The sequence below is a fragment of the Phycodurus eques genome, chromosome 14 (genome assembly GCF_024500275.1).
Source record: "Phycodurus eques isolate BA_2022a chromosome 14, UOR_Pequ_1.1, whole genome shotgun sequence".
Lineage (NCBI taxonomy): Eukaryota > Metazoa > Chordata > Actinopteri > Syngnathiformes > Syngnathidae > Phycodurus > Phycodurus eques.
In genome coordinates this window covers 13,813,603-13,838,114 of record NC_084538.1, presented here as the reverse complement: position 1 = coordinate 13,838,114, position 24,512 = coordinate 13,813,603, and the positions used below count along the sequence as shown (strand labels likewise).

General features: G+C 42.0%; 3 protein-coding genes across 3 annotated transcripts in view; 2 read left to right on the top strand and 1 right to left on the bottom strand.

The window, feature by feature from the left end:
- The window catches only part of btbd7 (BTB (POZ) domain containing 7), a 44,187-nt gene extending 33,453 nt beyond the window's left edge, over window positions 1-10,734 (top strand). The window contains 8 exon segments of the mRNA XM_061695740.1: window positions 2,162-2,237; window positions 3,374-3,405; window positions 3,407-3,535; window positions 3,617-3,760; window positions 4,013-4,202; window positions 4,505-4,683; window positions 4,782-5,186; window positions 7,280-10,734. Coding sequence (XP_061551724.1) covers window positions 2,162-2,237; window positions 3,374-3,405; window positions 3,407-3,535; window positions 3,617-3,760; window positions 4,013-4,202; window positions 4,505-4,683; window positions 4,782-5,186; window positions 7,280-8,029 — 1,905 coding nt within the window. The 3' untranslated portion in view covers window positions 8,030-10,734.
- Window positions 10,174-19,247, bottom strand: LOC133412486 (putative E3 ubiquitin-protein ligase UBR7). Its single transcript, XM_061695741.1, has 11 exons — window positions 19,043-19,247; window positions 18,756-18,889; window positions 17,932-17,992; window positions 17,249-17,344; window positions 17,118-17,171; window positions 16,461-16,566; window positions 16,257-16,378; window positions 13,471-13,659; window positions 12,199-12,355; window positions 12,064-12,125; window positions 10,174-11,172 (listed from the first exon to the last, which is right to left on the bottom strand). The coding sequence occupies exons 1-11, from the start codon at window positions 19,160-19,162 to the stop codon at window positions 11,089-11,091; spliced, it is 1,185 nt and encodes a 394-aa protein (XP_061551725.1). The 5' UTR covers window positions 19,163-19,247; the 3' UTR covers window positions 10,174-11,088.
- A 1,522-nt stretch (window positions 19,248-20,769) lies between these two features.
- The window catches only part of itpk1b (inositol-tetrakisphosphate 1-kinase b), a 37,577-nt gene continuing 33,834 nt past the window's right edge, over window positions 20,770-24,512 (top strand). Inside the window, exons 1-2 of the mRNA XM_061695707.1 lie at window positions 20,770-20,987; window positions 21,426-21,603. Coding sequence (XP_061551691.1) covers window positions 21,509-21,603 — 95 coding nt within the window. The 5' untranslated portion in view covers window positions 20,770-20,987; window positions 21,426-21,508. The remainder of the gene's footprint in view (window positions 20,988-21,425; window positions 21,604-24,512) is intronic.

Here is a 24,512-nt window from a genome sequence, read left to right as displayed (position 1 = left end):
GGATGCTGGACTTGGGGTGGTATGCCTGGTGCACTATAAAGAGCTTTCTTGTCTTTGATATCAGTGGCTTGCATCTCTTCCACTGGCCAGGCTATTATGCCAGCGGGGTATCTGATTACTGGCATGTAAGGCTGTTACGATTTTGTATCGAAACCGAAAATCACTGTCTTCAAATACACAAACCTGTCGTCTTTCAAATGGCAGGATCGTGACACACCCTTTCAACTGTTCCTCAATTCTATATAGAGCCACATGAGCTCACAGTGCTTCCAAACTTAATATATTTTTTTTCAGTTAATTTAATAAAACATAAGCCTAAATTGAAGATAATTTTTTCCATCAAACCTCCTTCAACTGCTTGTCATGGGACTACTATTTTTGGTTTGCCCGTGTTGCCATCGCTGGCTGAAAGTAGTCCGCCTATACATCTGACAGTTTAATTTCACTTTCACTACCTACACGTACGTGTCTTATGGAGCCATTAAGTGTCGGGCGAACAAGGTGACACAGTTCGTGTACATCTGCGTGGGTCCGAAAGTACGGAAAATGCGCTGGCATTGCTGCCCAAGTTGTGAATTAACATAGAGTAGCAGTTAGCCATGCATCATTAGCCTCAGCTTGTCTGATTTGCTCAGCAGAGAGGGAGAAGAACGAGTGAAGCGAGCCGCGCAGAGTCAGTGAAAGTCTATCTTCCTCCGCAATTAGCATTGGGCATCGTTTGAATTTCAACTATTCCAGTCCCGATTCCGGTTCCTTTTTTTGATTCCTGTTCCAAACGATTCTCGTTTCCGATTTGGTTTAAATAAAGGGTGTCCATATTATGAAAATCCATTTTCTTATTAGCCCACAGCAGAGACTAAAACGGACATTTGACCCGGGGTTCCGGGTGTGGAACTAACCCAATTGACTTATTTATTAATTGTTTCAGCTATAAGCTAAATATAGCATTGTTAAAATCATTATTTGGGACTGTTTTATCACATCAAATGGTTTATGTGCAAGTTTTAAGTTCCTGTTTTAAGCTTGTAGCCTTTTATTTTTAAGTGTACGCACCAGATGTCAGCATTTTGGCACGAAAAGTAACTTCACTCGGCACCAGTGATTTTTAAATGGATGGAACCAAATGCTATAAAACCTTGATTCCTTCCCTTACCCACCGATGAGGCACAAGGTTAGTGTTTGTGATACTGTGAGACGTTTGTGTATTTTGTCCTAATTCATTGTGATGTAAAGTTGCTATGGTGAAGTTTTAGCTAAATGTTAAGCTTTTTTTTTCTGTCATCGGCTCTTAAGTTGTTTTGAAGACTAAAACGCTAAAAACCATCAGTGCAAAAGTGCAACCAACCGTTTACCTTGTTAGCTGTCTCAATGTTGGCATAGACCTATTTTATAGTTTCACACACCCAATTAACTGAGAGTTGACTTCACTGAAGCGGTGTAGGCTGAGGCTCGGAGCGCGTCAGACGCTACACATCATGAAAGCCTCCTTTGCACAATATAATCTTATTCCAAGTGTTGACTGGTCATTAACATTATTCACTGCCATTGACGCCTTTAGAAGTCAAATATCCATGTTATCTGGGAAGGCTGGCAGTAATTGAGATAATGTTAACAAAGTTAAGACACACTTTTGTTCGCCACCACTACCGTTGGGTTAAAAATCAGACAATGTGAATTTTCTGGATTTTTGTTTTTGTTTTTTTGTTTGTCTCCCCCCCCCTCATTTTGTCGGTGAGGTATACCTATGATTTTTAAGTGGGAGAACTTTTACAATTGGTGGCTGACTAATTACTTTTTTACCCCACTGTAATCGCTGTCATTTTCCAAATATTGTGGACATAACCGTACGTGGTGTCCTACTTGCTAAAACATCTCCTTCAGAGTTTAGTGCTGCATTCCCAAAGTAAAATAACTTCTGGGCTGTCATCAGTGGGCCTCTAGCCAGACAGTTGAGGTGATATGTTGTAATCCAACTACACAGTCAAGCCAACCAGGTTTGCACCTTGCTGTAACACTGTCCAAACTTTCACCTTATCCTCATTTAGTAGCTTGTTTTTTCCCCTGACAATATCTGACCTCCTTGTCCTGATAATTATGTTGTCTCCCTCCACCCGTCCGCCTCCGCCTTTCCCCTATCTCTGCATCTTCGTCTCATTTGCAGGCCAGTGAGCAGGACATTCTCAAGTATGTTGTTAAGTGGGGCGAGCAGCAGCTTATTAAGAGGATGGCAGACAGGGGTAAGATAATACACTCTATAATTGTCCTCTTAGCACAGTCTCCAATGATTCTGAACACTTTTCACACTTACTAAAGCCTCCAAAATATATTTAAACGCATATCAAACACAGCCGTATTTGACCCTATAAGAAGAGCAGAGCTCCACTGAACCAATGAAATCACTGTACTGTTGCCATTTTGTTACTTTGGATTCAGAGAATTTCTGATTTCCTTTTAGTTACGGTGATCCTTGATAATGCTGGCATCCGGCGGCAATCCTCGTATCTCCAAAACTATCACTTTTCAGGAAACCAGAAAAACGGCATATTGGTTGAGCAATTAACATTGCATTGCAAGCCATTTTTAATACTTGGTCAATAATTTGTAATAAATGAATAGATAAGGCACGCTAGTAGGGACTGGCCCATAGAATAGATTGGGGTGGGGGGTGTTAATCTGAAATTGATACAATTTTGACAGGAGGCTTCGGCCTATTTCCAGCAATAAACAAATGACAAACTAATCTACTGAGATTTGACAGCGAAGTAGGCATCAGACTTTGTAAAATGGGATTTTCCATGTTAAATTTAAAGTGCTGCTCATCTCAATCGGTTGCAGAATTTGCCATAATCATCAAAATTCAAACAAATAAAGGCTTGAAATATTTCACTTAATATGTGGTGAACTAATATAACATAGAAGAACTTTTTGAAACAAATTATTGAAATAAATGGACTTTCCCTCGATATTCAAATTCTTTTGGCACATACCTGTACCTGTATGTTTGGATGCTCATCAAAACGTAATGTGGACAGACAAGCAATTAATCCTAAAATTATTAATACCCTGACCAAATTCTGAGTTAAATTAAGTTTGCATGGTGTCTGTGATTGTGAGTGTGAATGTTTTTTCATCTAAATGTGCTCTGCGATTGGTTGGCAACCAGTCCAGTGTTCCCCGCCTCTCGCCCAAAGTCAGCTGGGGTTGGTCTAGAGTGAAGCTCATTTGTCATGTCATCTTTAAAAGCTAAACTAAATTACAGTTAACACAATTTTAAACCTGTCGTCGTCATAGCAACTTTGATGTAGTATAATTAGTTCTGTATATCTATATGCTTTCATTTAAAATGTGGCTGTATATGGTCACATTTGGGCAGAGCCAAATCTGTTGAGCGGCACAGCCCACAGCTGTCAACAAGCGAGGAGTAAAGAGAAGAGACCTGGATGTGGAAGAGCTGAAGGACATCCTGTCCCCCCTCCTGCCCTTCATTCGAACCGAGCACATTTTGCCTCCACACAGTGACATCCTCTCTGATGCGGTTAGCGCTCCTTCGCTATTTTTTCTAACCCGTTCTGCATGCATGCGTCACGGTGGTCTTACACCCTGTTCTCATCCACAGCTCAAAAGAGGTTTGATAAGCACCCCTCCGTCAGACATGCTGCCAATGGCCGAGGGTGGGAAAGCCAATGCTTGGTTGAGGCAGAAGAACGCTGGCATCTATGTGCGTCCTCGCCTCTTCTCTCCTTATGTAGAAGAGACAAAGGTAAGACATTGATTTGGCTTTCAAATGATGACAGACCCAGCAGACCTGTTAGCTCAAAAGCATCAATAATGCTATGCTCGTTCAAAAATTGGATTCTATGACAATTTTCATATTCCCCTAACGAGCTGTCGCCGTGTCTATTTTGTGAACATGCTAACAGCCCAGATCGACTCATTATGAGCTTGTTATTCAAGTGTGAAACATTAGCGAACGCTTTGAAACCAAGTTTCTATTTCTCTTCTGTCTCCTCAGTCAGTGCTGGATGAAATGATGGTGGAGCAGACTGATCTAGTGCGTCTACGACTCGTGCGCATGTCCAACGTCCCAGACACCCTCTACATGGTCAACAACGCCGTGCCGCAGTGCTGTCACATGGTTAACCATCAGCAGATGACCGTTAACTCAGTCACTGCTCCATCAGTTGTAGCCAATGAAATCCCAGGTAAGATCTTTGTCGGAGAAACTGAACTTTCTCTATTCCTCATTCCCTTTTGGACTACAGTGAAGGCCCCATTTATTGCAGGAGATAAATTCCAGTACAGTAAACAAGTATACTGTAAAAACCTATAAAAAAAACAACAACAATCTCTTACAAAAAGGCGCAATTTATGAGCCGCGACATAGCGGGGAAACATTGTATTCTGATGTGATTAATTGCCTCAGTTGTCTCAGCACAAATACACAGTTTTCAAGGCTGATTACATTTCGTTTGTTTGCATGTTATTTCCAACGTGTGTCTTGCAGTGCCGCAGCTCTCGGTGGTGAAGGAGATGATCCGGAGGCTACAGGAACTGAGACACACAGAGCAAGTGCAGCGAGCGTACGCCCTCAACTGCGGAGAGGGCGCCACAGTCAGCTACGAGCTTCAGTTGCGAGTGCTTCGGGAGTTCGGTCTGGCTGACGGAGCCACCGAACTTCTACAGGTTAGGGGGAAAGCAATGGGACGAAAGGGATAGCAAAAGTTAAAGCAGATAAAAAATTGAGGCGGCACAGCAAATTCTATTCAATTTTGTCTTTTCAGAACCCGTCCAAGTTCTTTCCTGACGAACGGTTCGGAGACGAGAGTCCGATTCTGGCTCTGCGCCAGGTGGGTCGATGTCGTGTAAACAGCAGCCCAGCCATGGATAGCATGTTCACAGAGCTGGAAGGCGTAGCTGGCTTCCACCTGCCGCTACCTCCCCCGCCTCCCCCGTACCACCCCCCTGCTATGCCCAGCCATGCTCAGCTCAAAGGCGCCTGGCGTCCCCGTGTTCCCATCCCAACCCCGACCCGTTCCTTCTCCTACCCCTGCAACCGCACCCTGAGCCAGCGCCATGCAGCGGCCAAAAATGGCGGCTCGGACTTCTCCTCTGTGCCCAGACCCCAGGCCCCAGACTGCACTGAACCACAAGCTATGGGCCGAACCTTGCTTTCTGAACAGCAAGCGGTGAGTGTGTCTGTTGTGTCTTTGGATCTTTGAGCTTTGCATTAATGCAAGGCGTCCCAACATTTTTAAGCACATGGACGAGTTGGTGTCAAAGGAAAGATATTAGGCATTTTTTTGTGGCGGCAAAAGTACTCACTCTGTACTCAAGTTGGAAGTACAGATACTGTGTTAGAAGCACTGATTCAACTCCTAGACTAAAGGCAAGTTGAATAATAATAATGTACTTGAATACAAAAGTATAAATGAATTTTTACTGTTAATTATATACAATGGTGTGAGAGTGTTTGACCCCTTCTTGATTTCTTTTTGTTTTTGCATGTTTGTCACACTTAAATGTTTCCCATCATCAATCAAATTTAGATATTGGTAAGAAAAACAACACAAACACAAAATGCAGTTTTTAAATGATTTTTATTGTTAAGGGGGAGAGAAAATCCAAACCTACCTAGCCCTGTGTGTAAAAAGTGATTGCCCCCTAAACCTAATAACTGGTTGGGCCACCCTTAGCAGCAACAACTGCAATCAAGCATTTGCGATAACTTGCAATGAGTCTCTTACAGCGCTGTGGAGGAATTCTGGCACACCTCATCTTTGCAGAATTGTTGTAATATAGCCACATTGAAGGGTTTTTTAAAGCTCAGAGGACAAAGATATTTAAAATGTTCTTGATAACTCTAACACCCCTTTACAAACCACATCTGCCATTTTAAAGTGATTATATAGCAGATATACAGCAGTTAAATCGATAAATATGATTCCGAATGCGCCTTCTGCTTTTTGCATCTAGCACCTTCCGGTCTTCGGCTCTATCCGGCGCTGTGACGTAACATGAGCCAAACAGCCTGTTCATTCAGCGTTGTCTGCTGTTGTTCCCGTCCTTGTATATTTGTTGTCGTATGATTTAGCGATTTCACGATGGTTTATTGTGTGGCACTTTGTTGCGCAAATGGTTTAGGCCGTGGCAAGAGTTTCTTTGGCTTTCCAAGTGACAAAAAATGTGACGTGGATAGGGAAAGTCAATCGACAGGAAAAGAAACGTCGTCAGCTATGGGTGCCTAGCAAGCATTCCAAACTCTGTTGCTGATCACTTCGAACCGGCGTGTTTTGAGAAAGACTTAGCAGAAAGCATTGGCTACACAGGTGTAGTTAAGCAGAGGTTGAAACCAGCCGTGGTTTCTCCTACGGCCATCGGGACCTCAACCGCCAGAAAATGCACAAAATCTCGCAGCTGCGAAGCGGGGTAGACGAGGTGAGGATTCCCTTGTATGACAAATGTACAAATAAATACTCAAGTCCACATACCTCTTTTTTTCAAAACTTAGAACAGTTCCCAGGTGACATGCTTTTGTCAAAATACCCCTAGGATCAATAATTATATAATAGCATACTTTTAACACCCTATTGTCTTGCTGAAATCAGCCCTGTCACATGCAAGTAAACCAGCCTTCATTCCGCTCCATACTGCTATGCCTTTGTGACTACAGAGGCCTCCAGAGGTGAGGTCCCACTCCTCATATAGCCTGCAAGTATGCGTTGCGATCAGCTACTTGCAGAAGCAGGAGTGTGTCGACGACAAAAAAGCAAACACCCTTAAAGGCAATAACATTTAACTCGTGGAGGAAGCATTTCATACACTACCCTGCGTATGTGGCGCAAGGGCACATCACTGCCTACTACTTCATACGCCACCATCAGGCCCCACCTTTTAAAGGTACATACATGTACACAGACACAAAAATCCATCTTTTCAAAACGTTCTATGCTTACAATACAGTACGCTTAGTTATAAGTGTAAAAAAAAAAAAAAACTTATCGGTGGGGTAAAGCTAGAAACATTTTATTTTTCAAAGGCTTTATCATATAAATCTAAAGTGTTTTCATTTATTTAAAAAAAAAAAAAAAAGCAGGTGACACAGCACAATGAAATAGGACTGTACTAATTTCAGAATCATCTTTATTTGCCAAGGCCCATTGTCTTGTGTTGGTCGGCAGGCCATGTTGGGAACCCCCGTTTTAATGTCTTCACTTGTTCAAATTTGGATCATGAAAAGCACTTTTATAAAGTATTACCACAAACGTGTCTTCTTTTTCAGATGGGCATGGAGCCTGTTATGAGGGAGTTCATGCCCGACATCGCGCTGGGCATCTCGGTCATGTCGCTGAGGGAGCTTGAGCGTGAAAGCCCTCTCAGCCCCATGGGTCCGCCAGGCCATCATCTGCCCCAGGGGCCCTGCCCTTCCATCCGCCACAGCCACGGCCCTGGACACGGACACTCCTGCAAGAGACATGCTCCCGAACCCAAGCCGGAGGTCCAAGCAGAGTTCCCCGACCTGTACGACTTCTCCCGTCGACCTTCTTCTCCGGCCTCCGTGCACCCTCTTTCCACATTTGCGGGACCAGACCTCTACAGCCACAACTGCACCCCCTCCGGAACCTTTACAACCACCTACATCACTGACTCTCAGTCCCAGGGCCACGTACAGGGACGGACTGGTCCAGACCCGCTACGGTTGGATGTCCTCGGTATGACCTCTCAGAGGCATGACGCAGTTAGTCCCTCGGGGCCACAGCCCAGGGTGGGACATGCGCAGAGGGCCCGCTCAAATGAGACGGACCTGACTCACGGCCTAGGCCACCTGCGCTCTCCCAGCGGAAACATGGACTGCTATGAGGACAGAATGGCTGGACCTAGAGATGCCCCAGAGGAGATGGTTGTTGCTGGAGAGTCCTCTGGCCCGGGGGCCCTTCAGCAACCTCACAGGAACAGTGTCAGTGAGGACATTGCCAGAGACCGCAGGTCACCCAGTAAGCCTGACTACCCATACAAAAAATCTGCACTTTAACCCCAGCAATTGAGTTAAGAAAAGGGAATGACTGACAGCCCATTGTATTGAATGGTCAAGCACTAAATGTGTGTGTGTGCGGGGCGTGCGTGCGTGTTCAACGGAAGCATGAGGAGAGGTGATTGCTACTTAGAGACTGTCCTTTTTGTCCTACCTCTGCCACTTGACTCCATCCGTCACAGTCAGAGCCAAAGGGCAAATGTGCATCACCTCAAGGTCACCAGTTGGGATGGGTCCGCATGCTGATTTGTTGCTTGAGTCAGTACCTTGCCAATCGTGCGGGTCACAACACTTAATGTAGCTCAGTTGTCAAGTGGTAGTCAAACAAACACTCCATTCATGTGGATGACCGTCAGATGGCAGGATAAGATTGTCCATTTACAAAAGGCCACACAGTTGGAGGAGAGCATTGTGATAAAAATCATATGTAAATGTCCCCTTGTCTTCTTCCGTTGTTTTTCTGTAGCATCCCATGCGACTAGTTTCCACTGTGCTGGTTCTGGCTCAGACACAAAGCTGAAATTGGATCTGACGCGAAGTAGCTCATGGGAGCTTATCTTTCTCAGTCTCCGATAACTGCCATGTCCAAACTATCACAGCGACACGCTCGCAGGCTTTCCCAGTAGTTTGGCGGTTTGAGCAGGTTCATTGCTTGTAAAGACAATTCATGTTGTCTTTTTTAGAATTATACTATTTTAGTTTTTTTTTTTAAGTGACAGTGTAGAAAGATTCAAACCTTTCTGCGCTTTCCATTTTTCTATAACACTTATCCTCACTAGGGTTGCAGGTGAGCTGGAACCTATCCCATCTGACTTTGGGTAAGAGGCGAGGTACACCCTGGACTGCTTGCCAGCCAATCACACTCATAGACAACCATTCACACTCACGATCACACCAATTTAGTCTTCAATTAACCCAAGAAGCATGGTTTTAGAATTTGAACGCTAGCCGGAATACCTGCAGAAACCCCACGCAAGCATGGGGAAAACAAGCAAAGCTGCACAGGAAGGCCGGAGCCCAGATTCGATCCCCCAGCCTCAGCTGTCAGAACGAACGAAACCTAAATAGTATATGTTTATTGCTGACCTGTAGCAGTGGGTGCCACGCACTATCAAATTAGGTTGGGGTGATTGGTTGATGCTGCTGAGCACGCGCGTCTGCCTGCAGCTTTACGCACGCACACTTGCACACAGTGTAGTGACAATCTCAGTACTGTACTCTCACATTTTCAGCCTGGTCTGTTTGTACATATCAGAAGGAGCACCGTGGTTCGTGTTCTCGAAGCTAATAGCATCAAGTAATCAAATAAAGCCTTAAGCAGTACGCAAAATATTACATTTCAGCTACCTTTAAACTCTCTTCTCTATGATGTCATTCAAACCACTGGCTAATTCACCTAATAGTGTTTCCTAACCTTCATTAAGCACATACTGTATTTTACATTAGAAAACTTTCACAGCAATGACAAATTGACTTACTGCATGTGAAATCTGGGGCTGCTTAGTTGAACACGGTTATTTTGTTGTATGAATGGCAGCAGGCGGATACACAGGTTAATTGTACCTTCTGCCATCTAATGGAAAAGCGTTTAATTGTTCTGCCTGTCACTATATGTTGCCAGCATAGATAGATGAACAAAGATACATAATTTGCAATAAATCATTTTTGGTGCAATTAAGTGAAATTGGATAAAGTGCATTAGTGGGTTGGGAATCACTGAACTAATTGACTGTTGTGTTCAGTATGGAAGGACATCCATCCAGCCGCCGTCTTGACCCCCTCCCCCCCTGGCGTTCATACTGTTCAATATACTGTTGTGGCCAAAGCGCCGTGGCAGCATGTAGCTCCAAAAACCATGCAAGTCCACGACTGAAGCTCACATGCCAGCATGAGTGTCATTATTTGAGGGAAGAAGGAACAACTAGGAACAAACGGAATCTATCAATGTGAAGGAAGGTTGCTGGCTCATATGACTCTAGTGGGGGAAAAAATGTGCATAACCAATCAAGCTCCACTTATTTTTTTCTTTGTTTGTATTACATTTTAGTGGTCGTTGTTTATGCGTGTCCTGTCATGAAATCTCACTGCAAATGCACTCTAAAGATTGTCTCGGAATTATTTTCTTCGTACATGTTCTGCATTTGGGACAATTTGCTCACTATCGTAGGTGGTGTGGATTGTGGTGTTTTGTAAATGTTGTTTTTTTTTTTTCTTCCTATTTTCTTTATGAGAGAATCTGAAGATTGCCAATGCAGAATAAATTGTCCCATCTTAATTTGCATCAACAGGAAAAAATGCTTCAGATTCCTCATGTTCATGCTGCATAGTTGTTGAATGTGGTTGTTTTGCTCTTTGCTGTTGAGGTCAGTGCCTTCCGTGCCTGCAGCTGGGATTTTATGGAGATCTTGTCTATGCAAGCTCTTTTCTACCAGCTAACCAGCCTGCATCAGATAGTTGTAGCTCCCTTTTGCGTACATGTTAGCACCTTTTTTAATTTTAATCATCCGAAATGTTATGTTGGATTCTCACAGGTACATTGTACTTGTACAGCATCTTAGAAATCAATGTTTGTAGACTGATTGTTGCATTTAGTTTCACTGAATCTATTTTTCTACTGGTGCCTCAAAAGGTGCGCAGCAGTGGTCCTCAAAAATAAACTGGTTTGATATTATGAAATTACCTTGATGTCACGTTTTGTCAATGAAACAATTCTTACTGGTGAATGGTTGACAATTATTCTTTACTAAACTGCCTATACTACAATTATCCCCATGTAACACTTTGCAATATGTCTTTAACAGACTTTTTCAAACATCCAGTGCTGAAACAAAACGGGTGACAAATGCACATGCGTGAAGTAACAACGAGCCTTCTTGTTAAACTTCAAAGTTAAGGCATCTTGAACAGAAACAAGCCTGCTTCTGACATTTGCACTATTTCTTCTAGATTCATTGGTTGCAGCATGAACACCCCTTTTATTCAACAGGGGGGAAAGAAACGTTCACAGTTTTCATCAAAAGTACCACATGACTGCAGCAGCAGCACAGGCCCACGTTCAGTCATTGGTAGCCCATGTTGGTCCTGCGCCGTTTTTTAGCCTGCAGCTCCTCGAAAAACTGATGTACGGCTTCTGCAGTGATCACCTGAGGGAAAAGGAATTAATGGATCAGCTTTGGGGTTTGTCACGAGGACAACAATAGGAGATGGTAATTGCGTCAAAGCAAATCTCTAGAGTCAAATGAAGTTGTACAATTTGGAAATTAACCAATTTTCTGGATATATATTAACATGTAGAGTCACAGAAACCTTAATTGGTCAAAGTCACACATGACTTCAGTTCCGTTAGTGGGCAAAGTATGGCCCGCAGGCCACATTTGGCCTGCCGTTCATCTCGTGCACATTTTGGCAAGAGTGACTGCGAGCTTTGCTATTGAATCCTCAGTTACATTCAACATTACAAATATAGTTAAGTATGCTTTTGTATACTATATTTGCATGACCTGGTGTCGGCTGCCCAAAGAGCTGCCTCGCTTGCTCCTAACCCGGAAATGCACTTCCAGCATTGTGTGAAAGTGAAGCCATCCTCCACAAAAGGATCCAGAACACAGGACAACTCTGGTTCCAAAATGCTTAGGAATGTCTCCGAAAATAATTTGAAGCCATTTATTCCTCAACTCCTCTGAGTTTGCCGGGCATTGCAAAGCTTTGCAGATGACGCAGCTAAGTTGTCACTCAGCCTTTTTCCCCAGATGAGTGGGAATGTAGCAACCGCAAAGTGGACAGGTACTTCAATAATGAATCTGATCGGATTGTTTACAAGCCTTATGCTGTTTGTCGTCTTTTGCATTCAATTGACAGACTGCATAGATGTTAAACTTAAACCGGGTCACAAATGCATTTTGATCTATGTTATGGATAAAAACGTCGTAACAATTTGATTTTGATGGAAGGCGCCGTCCTTTTTAAAAATCAAATATGGCCCTTGAGCACGAACGTTTGCCCACCCCTGGCCCACATACAGTTGAGGTCCTTACCTTGTTTTCTGCTGCACATTGGTGAAAAAATGTGGTCAATGCAGTCGTTAGCTCATTATAACCTAAAAGGAAGAAACGGTGATTAATAGGAGCACATAAATGTCAGCCACTGAGAAATATTGCAGTAGTTCTCACCGTAAATGAACTCTAGCTGCTGGACTCTGTTCATTGAACTGGTCACTGCCATCAGCGGGTGCTGCCCAAATGGCTCGACCAGGCCTCTGTTCTCATAGGCCAGAACCGAGTCGGACTCGTCCATGAGGAAATGGACCTGTGCGGCTACGTAAGCCCTCTGTGAACCACAGGTATGACAAATGCTTTATACAATTGACCTGATCTGCACCTCATGGGCAAAAGTGGAAGCTCTAACTAGTCCAGGGATGGGCAAACATTTGTGTATTTTTTTTTAAAAAGACGGACAGGCCAAGTGAGAATGTGTTTCCAAAATATGTACAATTGTTTGTTTTAATAATAAAATACTGCTGTTTGTAAAAGTTATTTTAATTATAATTAAGATAGTTTGCACATTTAAAAAAAAAAAAAAAACTTTTTGTCATATTTGTTTAAACTCTGCTTGACCTGACAGTAGTAGTACATGAGTAAAATGATGGCCCCATCTAGTGCCTCTAATTTAATTTGCAAGAACCCCCCGCAGCTGAGGAAAAACAACCAATCAGAGACAGAAGGGATGACCGATGAGGTGTCAATCATTTCATTTCAGTAGTCATGTAGTACTGTCAAGTCACACTGACAGTTTTGACAAACACTGTATGGCAAAATGTTCATGTTTTTTAAATTGCAAACACCCCTTTAAATAACCAATTATTTTAGTCAGTAAAAATTTGAAATATATATGTATAAGAAAATGTACTTTTTTTTATTTCAAATAACTCCTTTTTAATTGCAAAATGAATAAACTTGAAATGTATTTATTTCATTTCAATTAACATTTTAATTAGTTTTCATATTTACTGATTTGGTGATGCAACAAATACAATAGTTTAATAAAAATTCAGGTTCCATGTTCTATATAATTAACGAAATGACCGGATTGAGCTTTTATTTTGAACATGCAGTACATAAAGAAACGGAAAATCTACTGTATAAATATCCATACTGAAACAGGAGTAGCAGGAAGTTAAAACTTAAATTATAATGTATTAACCAATTATCTTATAAAATAAAATAAGCAATGTATTTTTTTTTAAATCAATTAAAATTATTGAATTAGATAAATGAATGTAAAAAAAACAAATACATTTTAATGAGCACATTTTTGGGCTAAATTAATAAAACAAATACTACACAACTCTTGATAATGTAAATGCTTGGTGGGCCGGTTTGAAGAACAGAGCCCGTGGGCCGTGGTTTTCCCACCCTTGGGCTAGTCTTACGCCGGAGACTCACCTTGCAGCTTGTGCAGGTGCACAACCGAGAGCGCCAACCGGAAGGCCAAAACACGGCCCCCCGTCGAGGCCTCGCCACATTCTGGGCCTGGAGATCCTTCAGCTTGCAAGATGCCGTTTTGGTCTCCCCGGGTCGGTCTGTCATGTCATCGTGGCTCCGTTTACAAGGTAAGCTCCTGGTTGCCGCTCCCTAACCCGAGACAGGGCTGTGAGTTATCGCGTGACACCGCTCCATAAAACACAAGATTCACCCAGCGAGGGCGAGAAGATCAGGCGGTGAAAATGAGCGCTTTACAGTAAAGCTGGCCTATGAAGTGCGGCCAAAGCTGTCTGCAGAGTCAGAGATGGAGGGGCCTTGTGGGTCATGTCTCCTCTAATTACCCAAGAGAAGGCCTGTTCTCTGCCCTGTCACGTTGCTCTACTGCGCCATCAAGTGGCGGGAAGGAATGCAGCAGCTGCTACATGAATCCCTCTTGACAGTTGCCACATTACGTCTCGTGCCTATTCATTTAAAAAAGTGTCCACATCACACAGGAGTACACATAAAAGATGTGCTTGCCAAATACAAGAATGATGCCATTCTGTTCATAAACATGCTATGAAATGTTAATATGACAATGAACCCCATTTATTGAAGGGGGATACAATCCAGACCCACCTGCAATAAATGAAAAACCACAATATAGAGACCATAAAAAATGTTACAATTATTTTACCCCTCCCACATGCTTTAAACACATGGAAACTCTTTATTAAAAAAAAAAAAAAAAAAACACTTGTAGACTTAAATGTACTGTATTTGAAAACAAATGTGTGCGTGAGCTATGGCCGACAGCAGCTCCTTTGCAAGTGTGCCCATTATGTTTGGTAAAATAGTAATGGCTTTTTGCTTTGCATAGTAGAGTTTCAAGTTGCACTTACGGATGTAGCGCCAAACTTTATTTACTGACATTGGTGTTCCTGGGCCCATGTGGTGATATCCTTTTCACATTGATGTCAGTTTTTGATGCAGTGCCGCCTGAGGGATCGAAGGTCACGGGTATTCAATGTTGGTTTTGGGCCTTGCCGCTTACATGCAGTGATTTCTCCAGATTCTCTGAACCTTTTGATGATGTTATGGACCGTAAATGATAAAATCCCTAAACTCCTTGCAATTGTACGTTGAGGAACATTGTTCGACTATTTTCTCACACAACCTCGCCTCATCTTAGCTTGTGAATGACTGAGCAATTCAGGGAAGCTCCTTTTATACCCAATCATGGCACCCATCTGTTCCCAATTAGCCTGTTCACCTGTGGAATGTTCCAAACAGGTGTTGGATGAGCATTCCTCAACTTTCTCAGTCTTTTTTGCCACCTGTGCCAGCTTTGTTGGAACGTGTTGCAGCCATAAAATTCTAAGTGAATGATTATTTGCTAAAAACAATCAAGTTCATCAGTTTGAACATTACATATCTTGTCTTTGTAGTGTATTCAATGAAATATAGGTTGAACATGATTTGCAAATCATTGTATTCTGTTTTTATTTATGTTTAACACAACGTCCCAACTGCATAGGAATTGAGGTTGTAGCTTTACCTTCACCATCACAGTGCGCATAACGCTTTACAGAGGCTCACATTCACGCACCCATTCATACACCAATGCACGGTTGCCAGGCCCACTGGGAGCAATTTAGGATTCAGTGTGTCACCCAAGGACACTTTGACAGTAGACAGTCGGAGCTGAGATTCAAACCATTTTAGTAAGAATCTAACTGAAATTGGTCTGGCTGAGGAGGATGTTTGAGCAAGTTACTATCTTGTTTGTAGACTAAGCCACGATTCTTATCTTTTCTAATGTGAGGATCCACTCCCCTGGTGGGATGCCAGAGGAACTCAGGGGACACACAGTAGCTTGAAAAAAAATACAGAAAATCTTAAAAGGTAGTAAGTGGCCCACAAACTATGTTTTAAGAATGGTAGCTTGAATGTAATACAAATAATCGATGAAAGAATAATCTATTTTTTTTAAATATGAAGAAAAACTATAGAAAGAAATAGAAAGAAAATGTGAAAAAACAAAAATGTAACTTTCAATATAAAATCTGGAAATCCTTTTATGCCTAAGGCCTAGTACACACATAAAGATAATCAGGCTGTTTTTCCTCTCGATTTTGTCCCTTCCTGTCCAACGATGACAAACGCCAGACTATTGTATGTCTTATAAGGCTATCCTACAAGATTATACTGCAGTCTGAGGTGTGTTAAGATTGTATTTGTCCGAAACGGGTCGGGGCCAACAATCTTAAATATGAAACGTGTTCAATATTTACGACCAAAACTCTTCATGTGTGTGGGGAAAGGTGACTACTGCACTCCTGAGTCATGACTCCGTGAATTGTGACGTGAAACAAAATGTAGCCAATTAAGAAGCGCCTCGACTGAGGAACAAGGAACTCGGTTCATTTATTTCTTACAGTGGAGGCAGAATTTGAGTTTGTGCCATGGTCTATATCAGTATACGAAGCCAAGGCAATAGTCCATAGTCATAAAATGTTGCATGGAAAACACTGTTATAAAAATAAAACAATTCAATGAAACACAATAGGAAGTGGTAACTGAGCATGCCTTCTTGTAGCGCATGACAACATATTGTGACGCCGCTGTACAAACTAGTTTGTTCTTCAACGTTGCTAACCTTGAAACCTCAGTATGTCAAGACCCTCATCAACCAAGGACCGCTAATATTCTAGCAATAAAAAGTTGCACAGCTCAAGTGATATTCGTCCACGTAATAAGAGCCCTACCTCCTGGTCCTTGTATTCAAGACTGGTGGAAGGTTCTTCAAGGCTAATTTTACTTGACCCCGAAACGTGCCGCTTTTCTTCTACTTCCACTACATCCACCTCTTCATCCTCCTCGGGTGAAACTGAAAAGGAGACAAACGTGTCATGAATGCAACATGTCTGGCGCTTGTGCGTTTGTTCTCGTCACCTAGGAGGGAGAATTACCTGCAAAGTGAGCAGCATACGTCCACAAGAAAGGAGCCTTGTTCATGCAGGCCTCGCAGAGCATCTCCTGCAACTCCTCGGGCTCAGCCACTGTGCACCGCAAATGCTAAATGCAATCAGATAAACGCTCATTAAGAATCCAAGTGTCCACTACACCGTCCAACCACTTTTTTTTTAAACTGCTTGTCTTCATTTGGGTAGCGGAAGCCTATCACAGGGCACATTATAGACAAACAACCATTCACACGAGTTCACATTTACGGATAACTTTATGCAGGGATGAGCAAAGTACGGGCCAATCCATTCTTTAAACCAGCCCATGGACATTTACACTATCAAGAGCCCTGCAGCATTTGTTGTATTATAATGTCGTTTTTTTTCTTTTCTAAAATGGGTTAATTAAAATGCATTTATTCAGTTTCTTTTATCTATATTTATGAATTTATCTAATTATATCATTGGTTAATTTATATATATACAAATTTATTATATATATAAAAAATAAAAATAAATATATATATATAAATATATATATATATTAACATATATATATCCACACATTTTAACAAATGTGAATGTTTAATTTAAAAAAAATACTTCTTTAATTATAATTATAAGAATTAGATCATATCATTATACAAGGTGAATCACGTTTACCCTGGTATGAAACCAATCCTCGCAGACGACACACTGAATCATCTCATCGTTGACCTGTGGAGAAATGACTTGAATTTAGCAAACATCAGAAGGGGACCAAATGCAGGCACACAGATGAACAAACTGTTTACTTGATCCTCCATGTCAGGATACGGCCGGTCGCATGAGCAGTAGCAGCCAGAGAAGTTGTGATTGTAAAGGTTTTTCACATTTTCCTCATCTTTGGCCTGCCAGAGCAGAGAGTGATCATAATCATCAAAATACATTTAAAACAATTAAAAAAAAAAATTAAAAAAAAAGAACACGTTGACCTCATGAAGTCCAATGCACGAGCTGCTCATCTTCATGTCACTCATTGGCCATATGCATTTAGCTCCATTTAAAATTTGTATATGCAATTGATATTCTGATTATTGTATTCGACTGGGCAGCACAGTGAAGGCTTAATTGAAGACTCTAAATCAGGCATCCAGCAATGTCCAACAATCCAAGACTTCCAAAATGGCTGACAGGAAGAGGACAGGCTTAAGCAAAACATTTTTAAAATAAACCTTCAAACAAGTATTTAAACTGCAAACTTTCATAAATGAATTACAAACTAAAAAAAAAAAAATCTGAAAAAAAATCAATTATTAGTAGATTAAACTAAATTGGGCTCCTTACTTTTTGACTGCCCCACATAGATGGATTTGCGTGGCAGACCAGATCAAATTCTTTTGTATGAATTATAAAACTCGCATATTGGATCTCGTGAGATTAAGTGAGCATGTTGTGGACTGTCTATGTTTTAAGATAACAGAAAAGGAATTCTCACCGGAATGAGCTGACACCGGAAATCCCCGAACTTGCCATTTCCACAATCACAGCGAAAATTTCTGTGTCATGAAAAGCAGGAGGAGAAGCTTTGTTAGATTGCATTTTATTCTAGCCACCATGTTATTACATTGAATAAATATATTAACACATTTGTTTTCATCATAGGCCCCATGGTGGAAATCGTCAGGGGTGTAAGGGTATGCCAAAAATCAGTCAGTATGAACCTTGGTTCTATATTTACGGTTTGGTTCACACTGGGTACAGCAAGGGACTAATATGCAAAACAAACTGCTTGCTTTTGTTTAGAAAGAAACAGACTTCACGGCATTTAAAATAAAACATCAACCGGTTTTTTTTTTTGGGGGGGGGGGGGTGCAACAACAATAGTATTTCTTCTTTTTGAGAAATTAATGATGTAGACCAGTGCAACAGTAACAGTTTGAACGGTGTGAATTATTATGCTATAAAAACACTAATAATGGCATTTATTATTGCTTTCGCTTTATGTAGCTGTTTAAATGCCGCTGGAATTTGTACTGATCGTTTCGGTTTTTTTTTTAAGCATAAAGGCTGCCATAATGTCAGAGGCTGCGCTGTAATTGTTTACAGACTAAGCCGCAGGCAGTTCCACTTCTTGCAGAATATGTTCTGTGTAGGAATCCTAACAATCCTTTCACCCCTGTATTTAGTTATTATCATTCACTTCATACGTAGTTTTGAACCAAAGTCTAGGAAGATTTGAAGCCAACTTTTGCGGGCCACCAAAAAAAAAAAAAAAAATAAAAAAAACATGACAGGGCGGCCCAGACGTTAATAGCATACCTTTTAGTGTACAGTTCAAAGATGTCATGTCCATCGTGGCATTTGTTGGCACAAGCCAGGCAAATGCCAGCAGGCTGTGCTGCATTGGGTGTGCATGTGTTGCATGCGAACACCGCCTGCCTCTTCACATAGCCCTGCAACAAAAACACACACACAAATGCAGCTTAAAAGCCCGCAACAAAAGTGGCCGAGATCCATAGGAAATAAATGTACTGTATGTCGTGTCATTCATTTGTGCCAGCACAACATTCCTTTGCATGGATGGGAGACAAAGGCATGCTTCTTACCCGGGAATAGGAGCAGTTTTCTGGGTCACTTCCTGCCAGTACGCACAAAGCATTCTCCAGATCCTCCTCGTTTGCAAGAAGATCGTCAAGGTTGGACTCCGCTGTCTTTGTCTCTGCCATAATGGGGGAGGAAAAAGCCGACGCTCAAACGAGTGTATTTGCTCACAGTGCTGGAGTGAGGAGAAGGGCAAAACAATGTTGTAGTTCCGGGCGGGAGTTTGGAGCATTACCACGTGCCGGAAGTGACGTACCGTCGGTGACCGCCCACAAAAGCCGTCTGCATTAATTTCAGCCTCCTCTTGTTTATTCACCTTGAGGAACGTCAATAATCAAAGCCATTTATTTACGATTCATTTTTCAATGTGTTTTATTGAGATCCCTTTTTCCTGAGTAATGTTAGCTACTTGTTGCAAAAAGTAGCCCAACAGAGGGCGCTACTACTTGTTTTTCTTTCTTTCTTTCTTTCTTTTCACCATTGGCGATGCAGTACAACAAATAAAGGTCAAGTGAAATCCATCCATCCATCCATTTTCTGAGCTGCTTCTCCTCCCTAGGGTCGCGGGCATGCTGGAGCCTATCCCAGCTGTCATCGGGCAGGAGGCGGGGTACAACCTGAACTGGTTGCCAGCCAATCGCAGGGCACATAGAAACAAACAACCATTCGCACTCACACACATACGGGCAATTTAGAGTCTCCAATTAATGCATGTTTTTTTGGGGGGGGATGTGGGAGGAAACAGGAGTGCCCGGAGAAAACCCACCCAGGCACGGGGAGAACATGCAAACTCCACACAGGCGGGGCCGGGGATTGAACCCGGGTCCTCAGAACTGTGAGGCTGACGCGCTAACCAGTCGGCCACCGTGAAGTGAAATACTATATTGAATTTAATTTGTGTTTTGTTCATTATAAACTTGTTCATCATAAACTATGCTCAGAATATTTTCCATGATTAATACAGTCTCAACTTGTCATTTTGACATTCGACCTGCACACTTTAGAACAGTAATATTTATTTATTTATTTATTACAATACAATTGAATAACATTCAATTAATACATTACTGTTGTTGTTCATTATAAACCTGGCTCAGAATATGTTCCATGATGAAGAAAGTGTCGCCTTGTTATTTCGACATACTCCACATGCACTTTTAAATTATTTGAACATGTAAGTATTACGACAGAAGGTATAAGTTTCCTGTTTAGCTCCTGCTGCCATTCAAGCAACACATTAACAACGTTGTGTTCAATTAAACAGGCGTAGAAGTCTTTTTGTGGGTAAATTGAGACGAGATCATCATCATTTCAGTATTCATACTTTTTGTGACATTTTTGTTTGGTAGTGTGCCTTGAACGTTTTCTCATGTAAAATGTGTGCCTTGGCTCAATAAAAGTTGGGAAACTCTGGTTTACATCTTTCTATTCATATACTGGAACTATGATAACAGGAACCACAGGCTCAACTTCTTTGACCACATTTGGTTGCATTTGCTTACCATCGGAAATTTGAACATTTCTTCTATTTCCAACGATTTAGAGTGTTATTAGAGTGAAACAAAAAAATACTTATTTGGGTACTTTATTGACCGTTGCTTTTCTTAACAAATAATTGAACGTACAAATAAGGGAGAAATAAAATAGTCGCACTCGGAGTGAAAAATATTTATTTTTTTAAAACGAAATAGGGAGCGGTCATTTCCGAGTAGAACTTGGAGGCAGCACCAGCCTCCGGGATCCTGGGTGTGTGCAGTCAGTCAGTCAGCACAGGCAGGCGGAGAAAACACCAGCAGCCACATCGCAGCGTGAGTGCAGCCGTGCCTGTCAACTGTCACCTTGCCTGGAAACTTCTCCCTTTGCTCCATCTGGCGGACCGAGAATGGGAAACTACCCGAGCTAGTTCCCGAAGAGGACCTCAATTCAGGGGCGGACTGCCCAAAGTGCCAGGTGAGTTAGCTCTCCGCCTCGTCGCCTCGTCGCCAGCATTAATCGCAGCCAGGGCACTTCTTTCATGTCTGAGCGAACACGCGTTGAAATGTTCTGAATGCGGCATTTACGCATTGGCCTGCTCCCCAGTTTTCGCGACTTGCTAGCGGTCGAGTGCAGCGCCATCGTTTGGAACCAGCGAGCTAGCCAGCTAACATTAGCAAGTGAAGTTAGCTTGGAGGGGCGCGTGCATGAGTTTGACTGATGCTCCACATAATCTGTCAGGCTTCCAAGCTGTGTTGTAATTGTTTTTTGTTGTTGTTGGCCACAGACGTGACAGACCTGTGATAGGCGCCTGTATCTTTGAACGACACAAGCCATTCGTATTGGAGTGAAGAGAGATTTCACGCAGCTTTCCTGATTTTTGTTGTTGTTGTTGTTGTTGTTTTGTTTTTTGAGATCGATCCCTCATCCAGTCAGCTAGGCAGTGAGTCAGTCCCATCCTTCACGTCCAGGGAGGGGATCCAGGAGCCTCAGTGGAGATGCAGACCTTCCTAAAAGGCCGGAGAGTCGGCTACTGGCTCAGTGAGAAGAAGATGAAGAAACTGAATTTTCATGCTTTTGCAGATTTGTGCAGGTATGTGACAGCGTTTTGAGTACCTGACATTTGCACGAACGGCAGAAGCGCTAAAGTCCAACACAAGCCATTCTGTGATGCTGGTTGACTTCCAAATTGTTCTAATTTAAAAGCACATATACCTGTAGGAAATAGTGTGAAATGGCCCTAGTGGTTAGCACACCTACCTGACTCACAGTGGAGGTGCAAATGCAATGATTAATCGACAACTAATCAATTATTAAATTAATCGACAACTATTTTGATACTCGATTAATCGTTTCGAGACCATCTGAAAATTGTCCAAATCCTCAGAATTTCAGCCTCTCAACAGTAAATATTCTCCGTTTTGTTTTGCCTTCCGTGAAAGCAGACTGATAATCTTTGTATTTAAACAAAATAAGATATTTGCAAACATGTGCTTTCACTTTGGAAAACAATGATCAAGATTTTTGCCCATTTTCTAACATGTTGCGGGCCAAACCAGTAATACCGGTGTAGTTTCTGCACTGTCAGTTTGAAATAATGTCTTGTTTTTGACTGAAGGAATGGAAATTTAAAAAGGATGGAAATAAATCAACGTATCTATCAATTATTAAAATCATCATTAGTTGCAGCCCAAATCCTCAGTGGCATTTGCATGTTCTCACTGTGCTTGCGTGGGTTTTCTCAGTCTATTCCTCCCACATTCCAAAAACATGCATGTTCAGTTAATTAAAAACTCAAAATTCCCATAGGTGTGAATGCTTGTTTGTCTAGATGCCTCATTCACCCAGGTCATTTACTTTTCTGGGCATTGAATCAATCGCAGCTGGAGTGTTCTGGTTGTCTTGCTCCGCCTTACGTCGCTGAGCTACTCCATCCCTACAACCCTGCCCGGGTGCCTCAGGTCAGCTGATCAGCTGCTGCTTGAGGTACTAAGGTCAAGCTCAGAGGTGATAGCGCCTTTTCCGTGGCTGGTCTCTCGCTGTGCAATGACCTTCCTCTGCACATTAGAGAATTGTTTGGTTTTTCTTTGTTTACATTTTTTTTTTAAAAAGTCAGTTTTAACGTTTGTGGTGGTTACATTTATTGCGAGGACCAGTTGTCCACATTTCCAAGGATCTGTTGCCCTAGGTATGCACTTTTGAGGACCAGTTGTCCGTCCACCAGGTAAGACAAGACTTGCCTGTTTTTTTAGGTGTACAAACCCAAGTATTTATGTGCCAAATTGGAGGCACACCCCAAGCCCCAAATGGTATCACTCTTTTGGCATGCAATACGACAGTCGTTAAGATACCTTGCGGAGAGACCACGCTTGTTGACGGACAGCGGGCTCTCTGCAAGCCATTTTAACGACTGTCGTTTTTCATTTCAAAAGAAGAAGAAGAAGGCGAATACCATTTGAGGCTTGGGGCAGGCCTCCAACTTGGAGCATAAATACTTGGGTTACTTTCCACACCAAAAAAACAAAACAGACGAGTATTGTCCTACCAAGCCTTGCATGAACTGATGAAGCCTTCTCGGATGAGAGACGAAACATCTGCTAAGACAACCAGAACAGTCCAGTTCCGATCAATTCAATGCCCTGAGAATCTTATTCTAGTTGTGCCCTGCGATTGGCTGGCGACAAGTCCAAGATGTGCATTGCCTCTCGCCCAAAGCAGCTGGGATAGACTTCAGCTCACATGCGACCCTAATGAGGACAAGCACTATAGAAAATGGATAGACGGAAATAATGTGAAATGATTTTACAACCCCAATTCCAATGAAGTTGGTACATTGTGTTAAACATAAATAAAAACAGAATACAATTATTTGCAAATCATGTTCAAACTATATTTAATTGAATACACTACAAGGACTAGATATTTAATGTTCAAACTGATAAACCTTATTGTTTTTAGCAAATAATCATTAACTTCGAATTTTGTGGCTGCAACACATTCCCAAAAAGCTGGGACAGGGTCATGTTTACCACTGTGTTACATCACCTTTTCTTTTAACAACATTCAATAAATGTTTGGGAACTGAGGACACTAATTGTTGAAGCTTTGTAGGTGGAATTCTTTCCCATTCTTGCTTGATGTGCAGCTTCAGCTGTTCAACAGTCTGGGGTCTCCGTTGTCGTATTTCACGCTTCATAATGCGCCACACATTTTCAATGTGAGAGAGGTCTGGACTGCAGGCAGGCCAGTTTTGTACCCGCACTCTTTTACTACAAGGCCATGCTGTTGAAACACATGCAGAATGTGGTTTGGCATTGTCTTGCTGAAATAAGCAGGGGCGTCCATGAAAAAGACGTTGCATGGATGGTAGCATATGTTTCTCCAAAACCTGTATTTACCTTTCAGCATTAATGGTGCCTTCACAGATGTGTAAGTTACCCATGCCATTGGCACTAACACAGCCCCATACCATCACAGATGCTGGCTTTTGAAGTTTGCGTCCATTACAGTCCGAACTGCTCTAAGTGCTAGAGGACTCTGCATCTTTTTGCACAATTGTCAAAAAAAAAAAAAAAAGTACCAGCATTACCAGATATAATGCATATTTGTATGTAAGTCGGAACGTGTCACATTGTATCACTATCACAGTAAGTCATAAATACAATAAATATGTATATGCCAAAAAAAACACTTGTAGGCCACAAATATAAAACAATCAAATGAAAAACAATGAGTATTTAACCCTGAAACATTATGTATGTCTTTACTCCCTGTAGTACCACCTGTAGGAGGTTGGAATTCAGAGTCTAAAACTCTAAAAACAGCTCTAATTGCACTTCAAATAACTTTTCATTTTGCCAAATCATCATCACCACTGCACTTCTGAGTTCATGCACACCTCCTGTTACATCAGAAAGATTTCTGTGGTCTGCATGAATGCACAGAGGGAATACCGGAGTCAAGCCCTTGGTTGGCAAAGGTTGTGTTTGTTATGTCTTGAGT

Coding starts and splice junctions, on each gene's coding strand:
- LOC133412486 (XM_061695741.1), bottom strand. CDS start 19,162: ATGGCAGAGACAAAGACAGCGGAGTCCAACCTTGACGATCTTCTTGCA. Junction 17,345..17,931: donor TCCGGTGTCAGCTCATTCCG/GTGAGAATTCCT, acceptor CTGCTCTGGCAG/GCCAAAGATGAGGAAAATGT. Junction 13,660..16,256: donor TTGAATACAAGGACCAGGAG/GTAGGGCTCTTA, acceptor GTCTCGGGTTAG/GGAGCGGCAACCAGGAGCTT.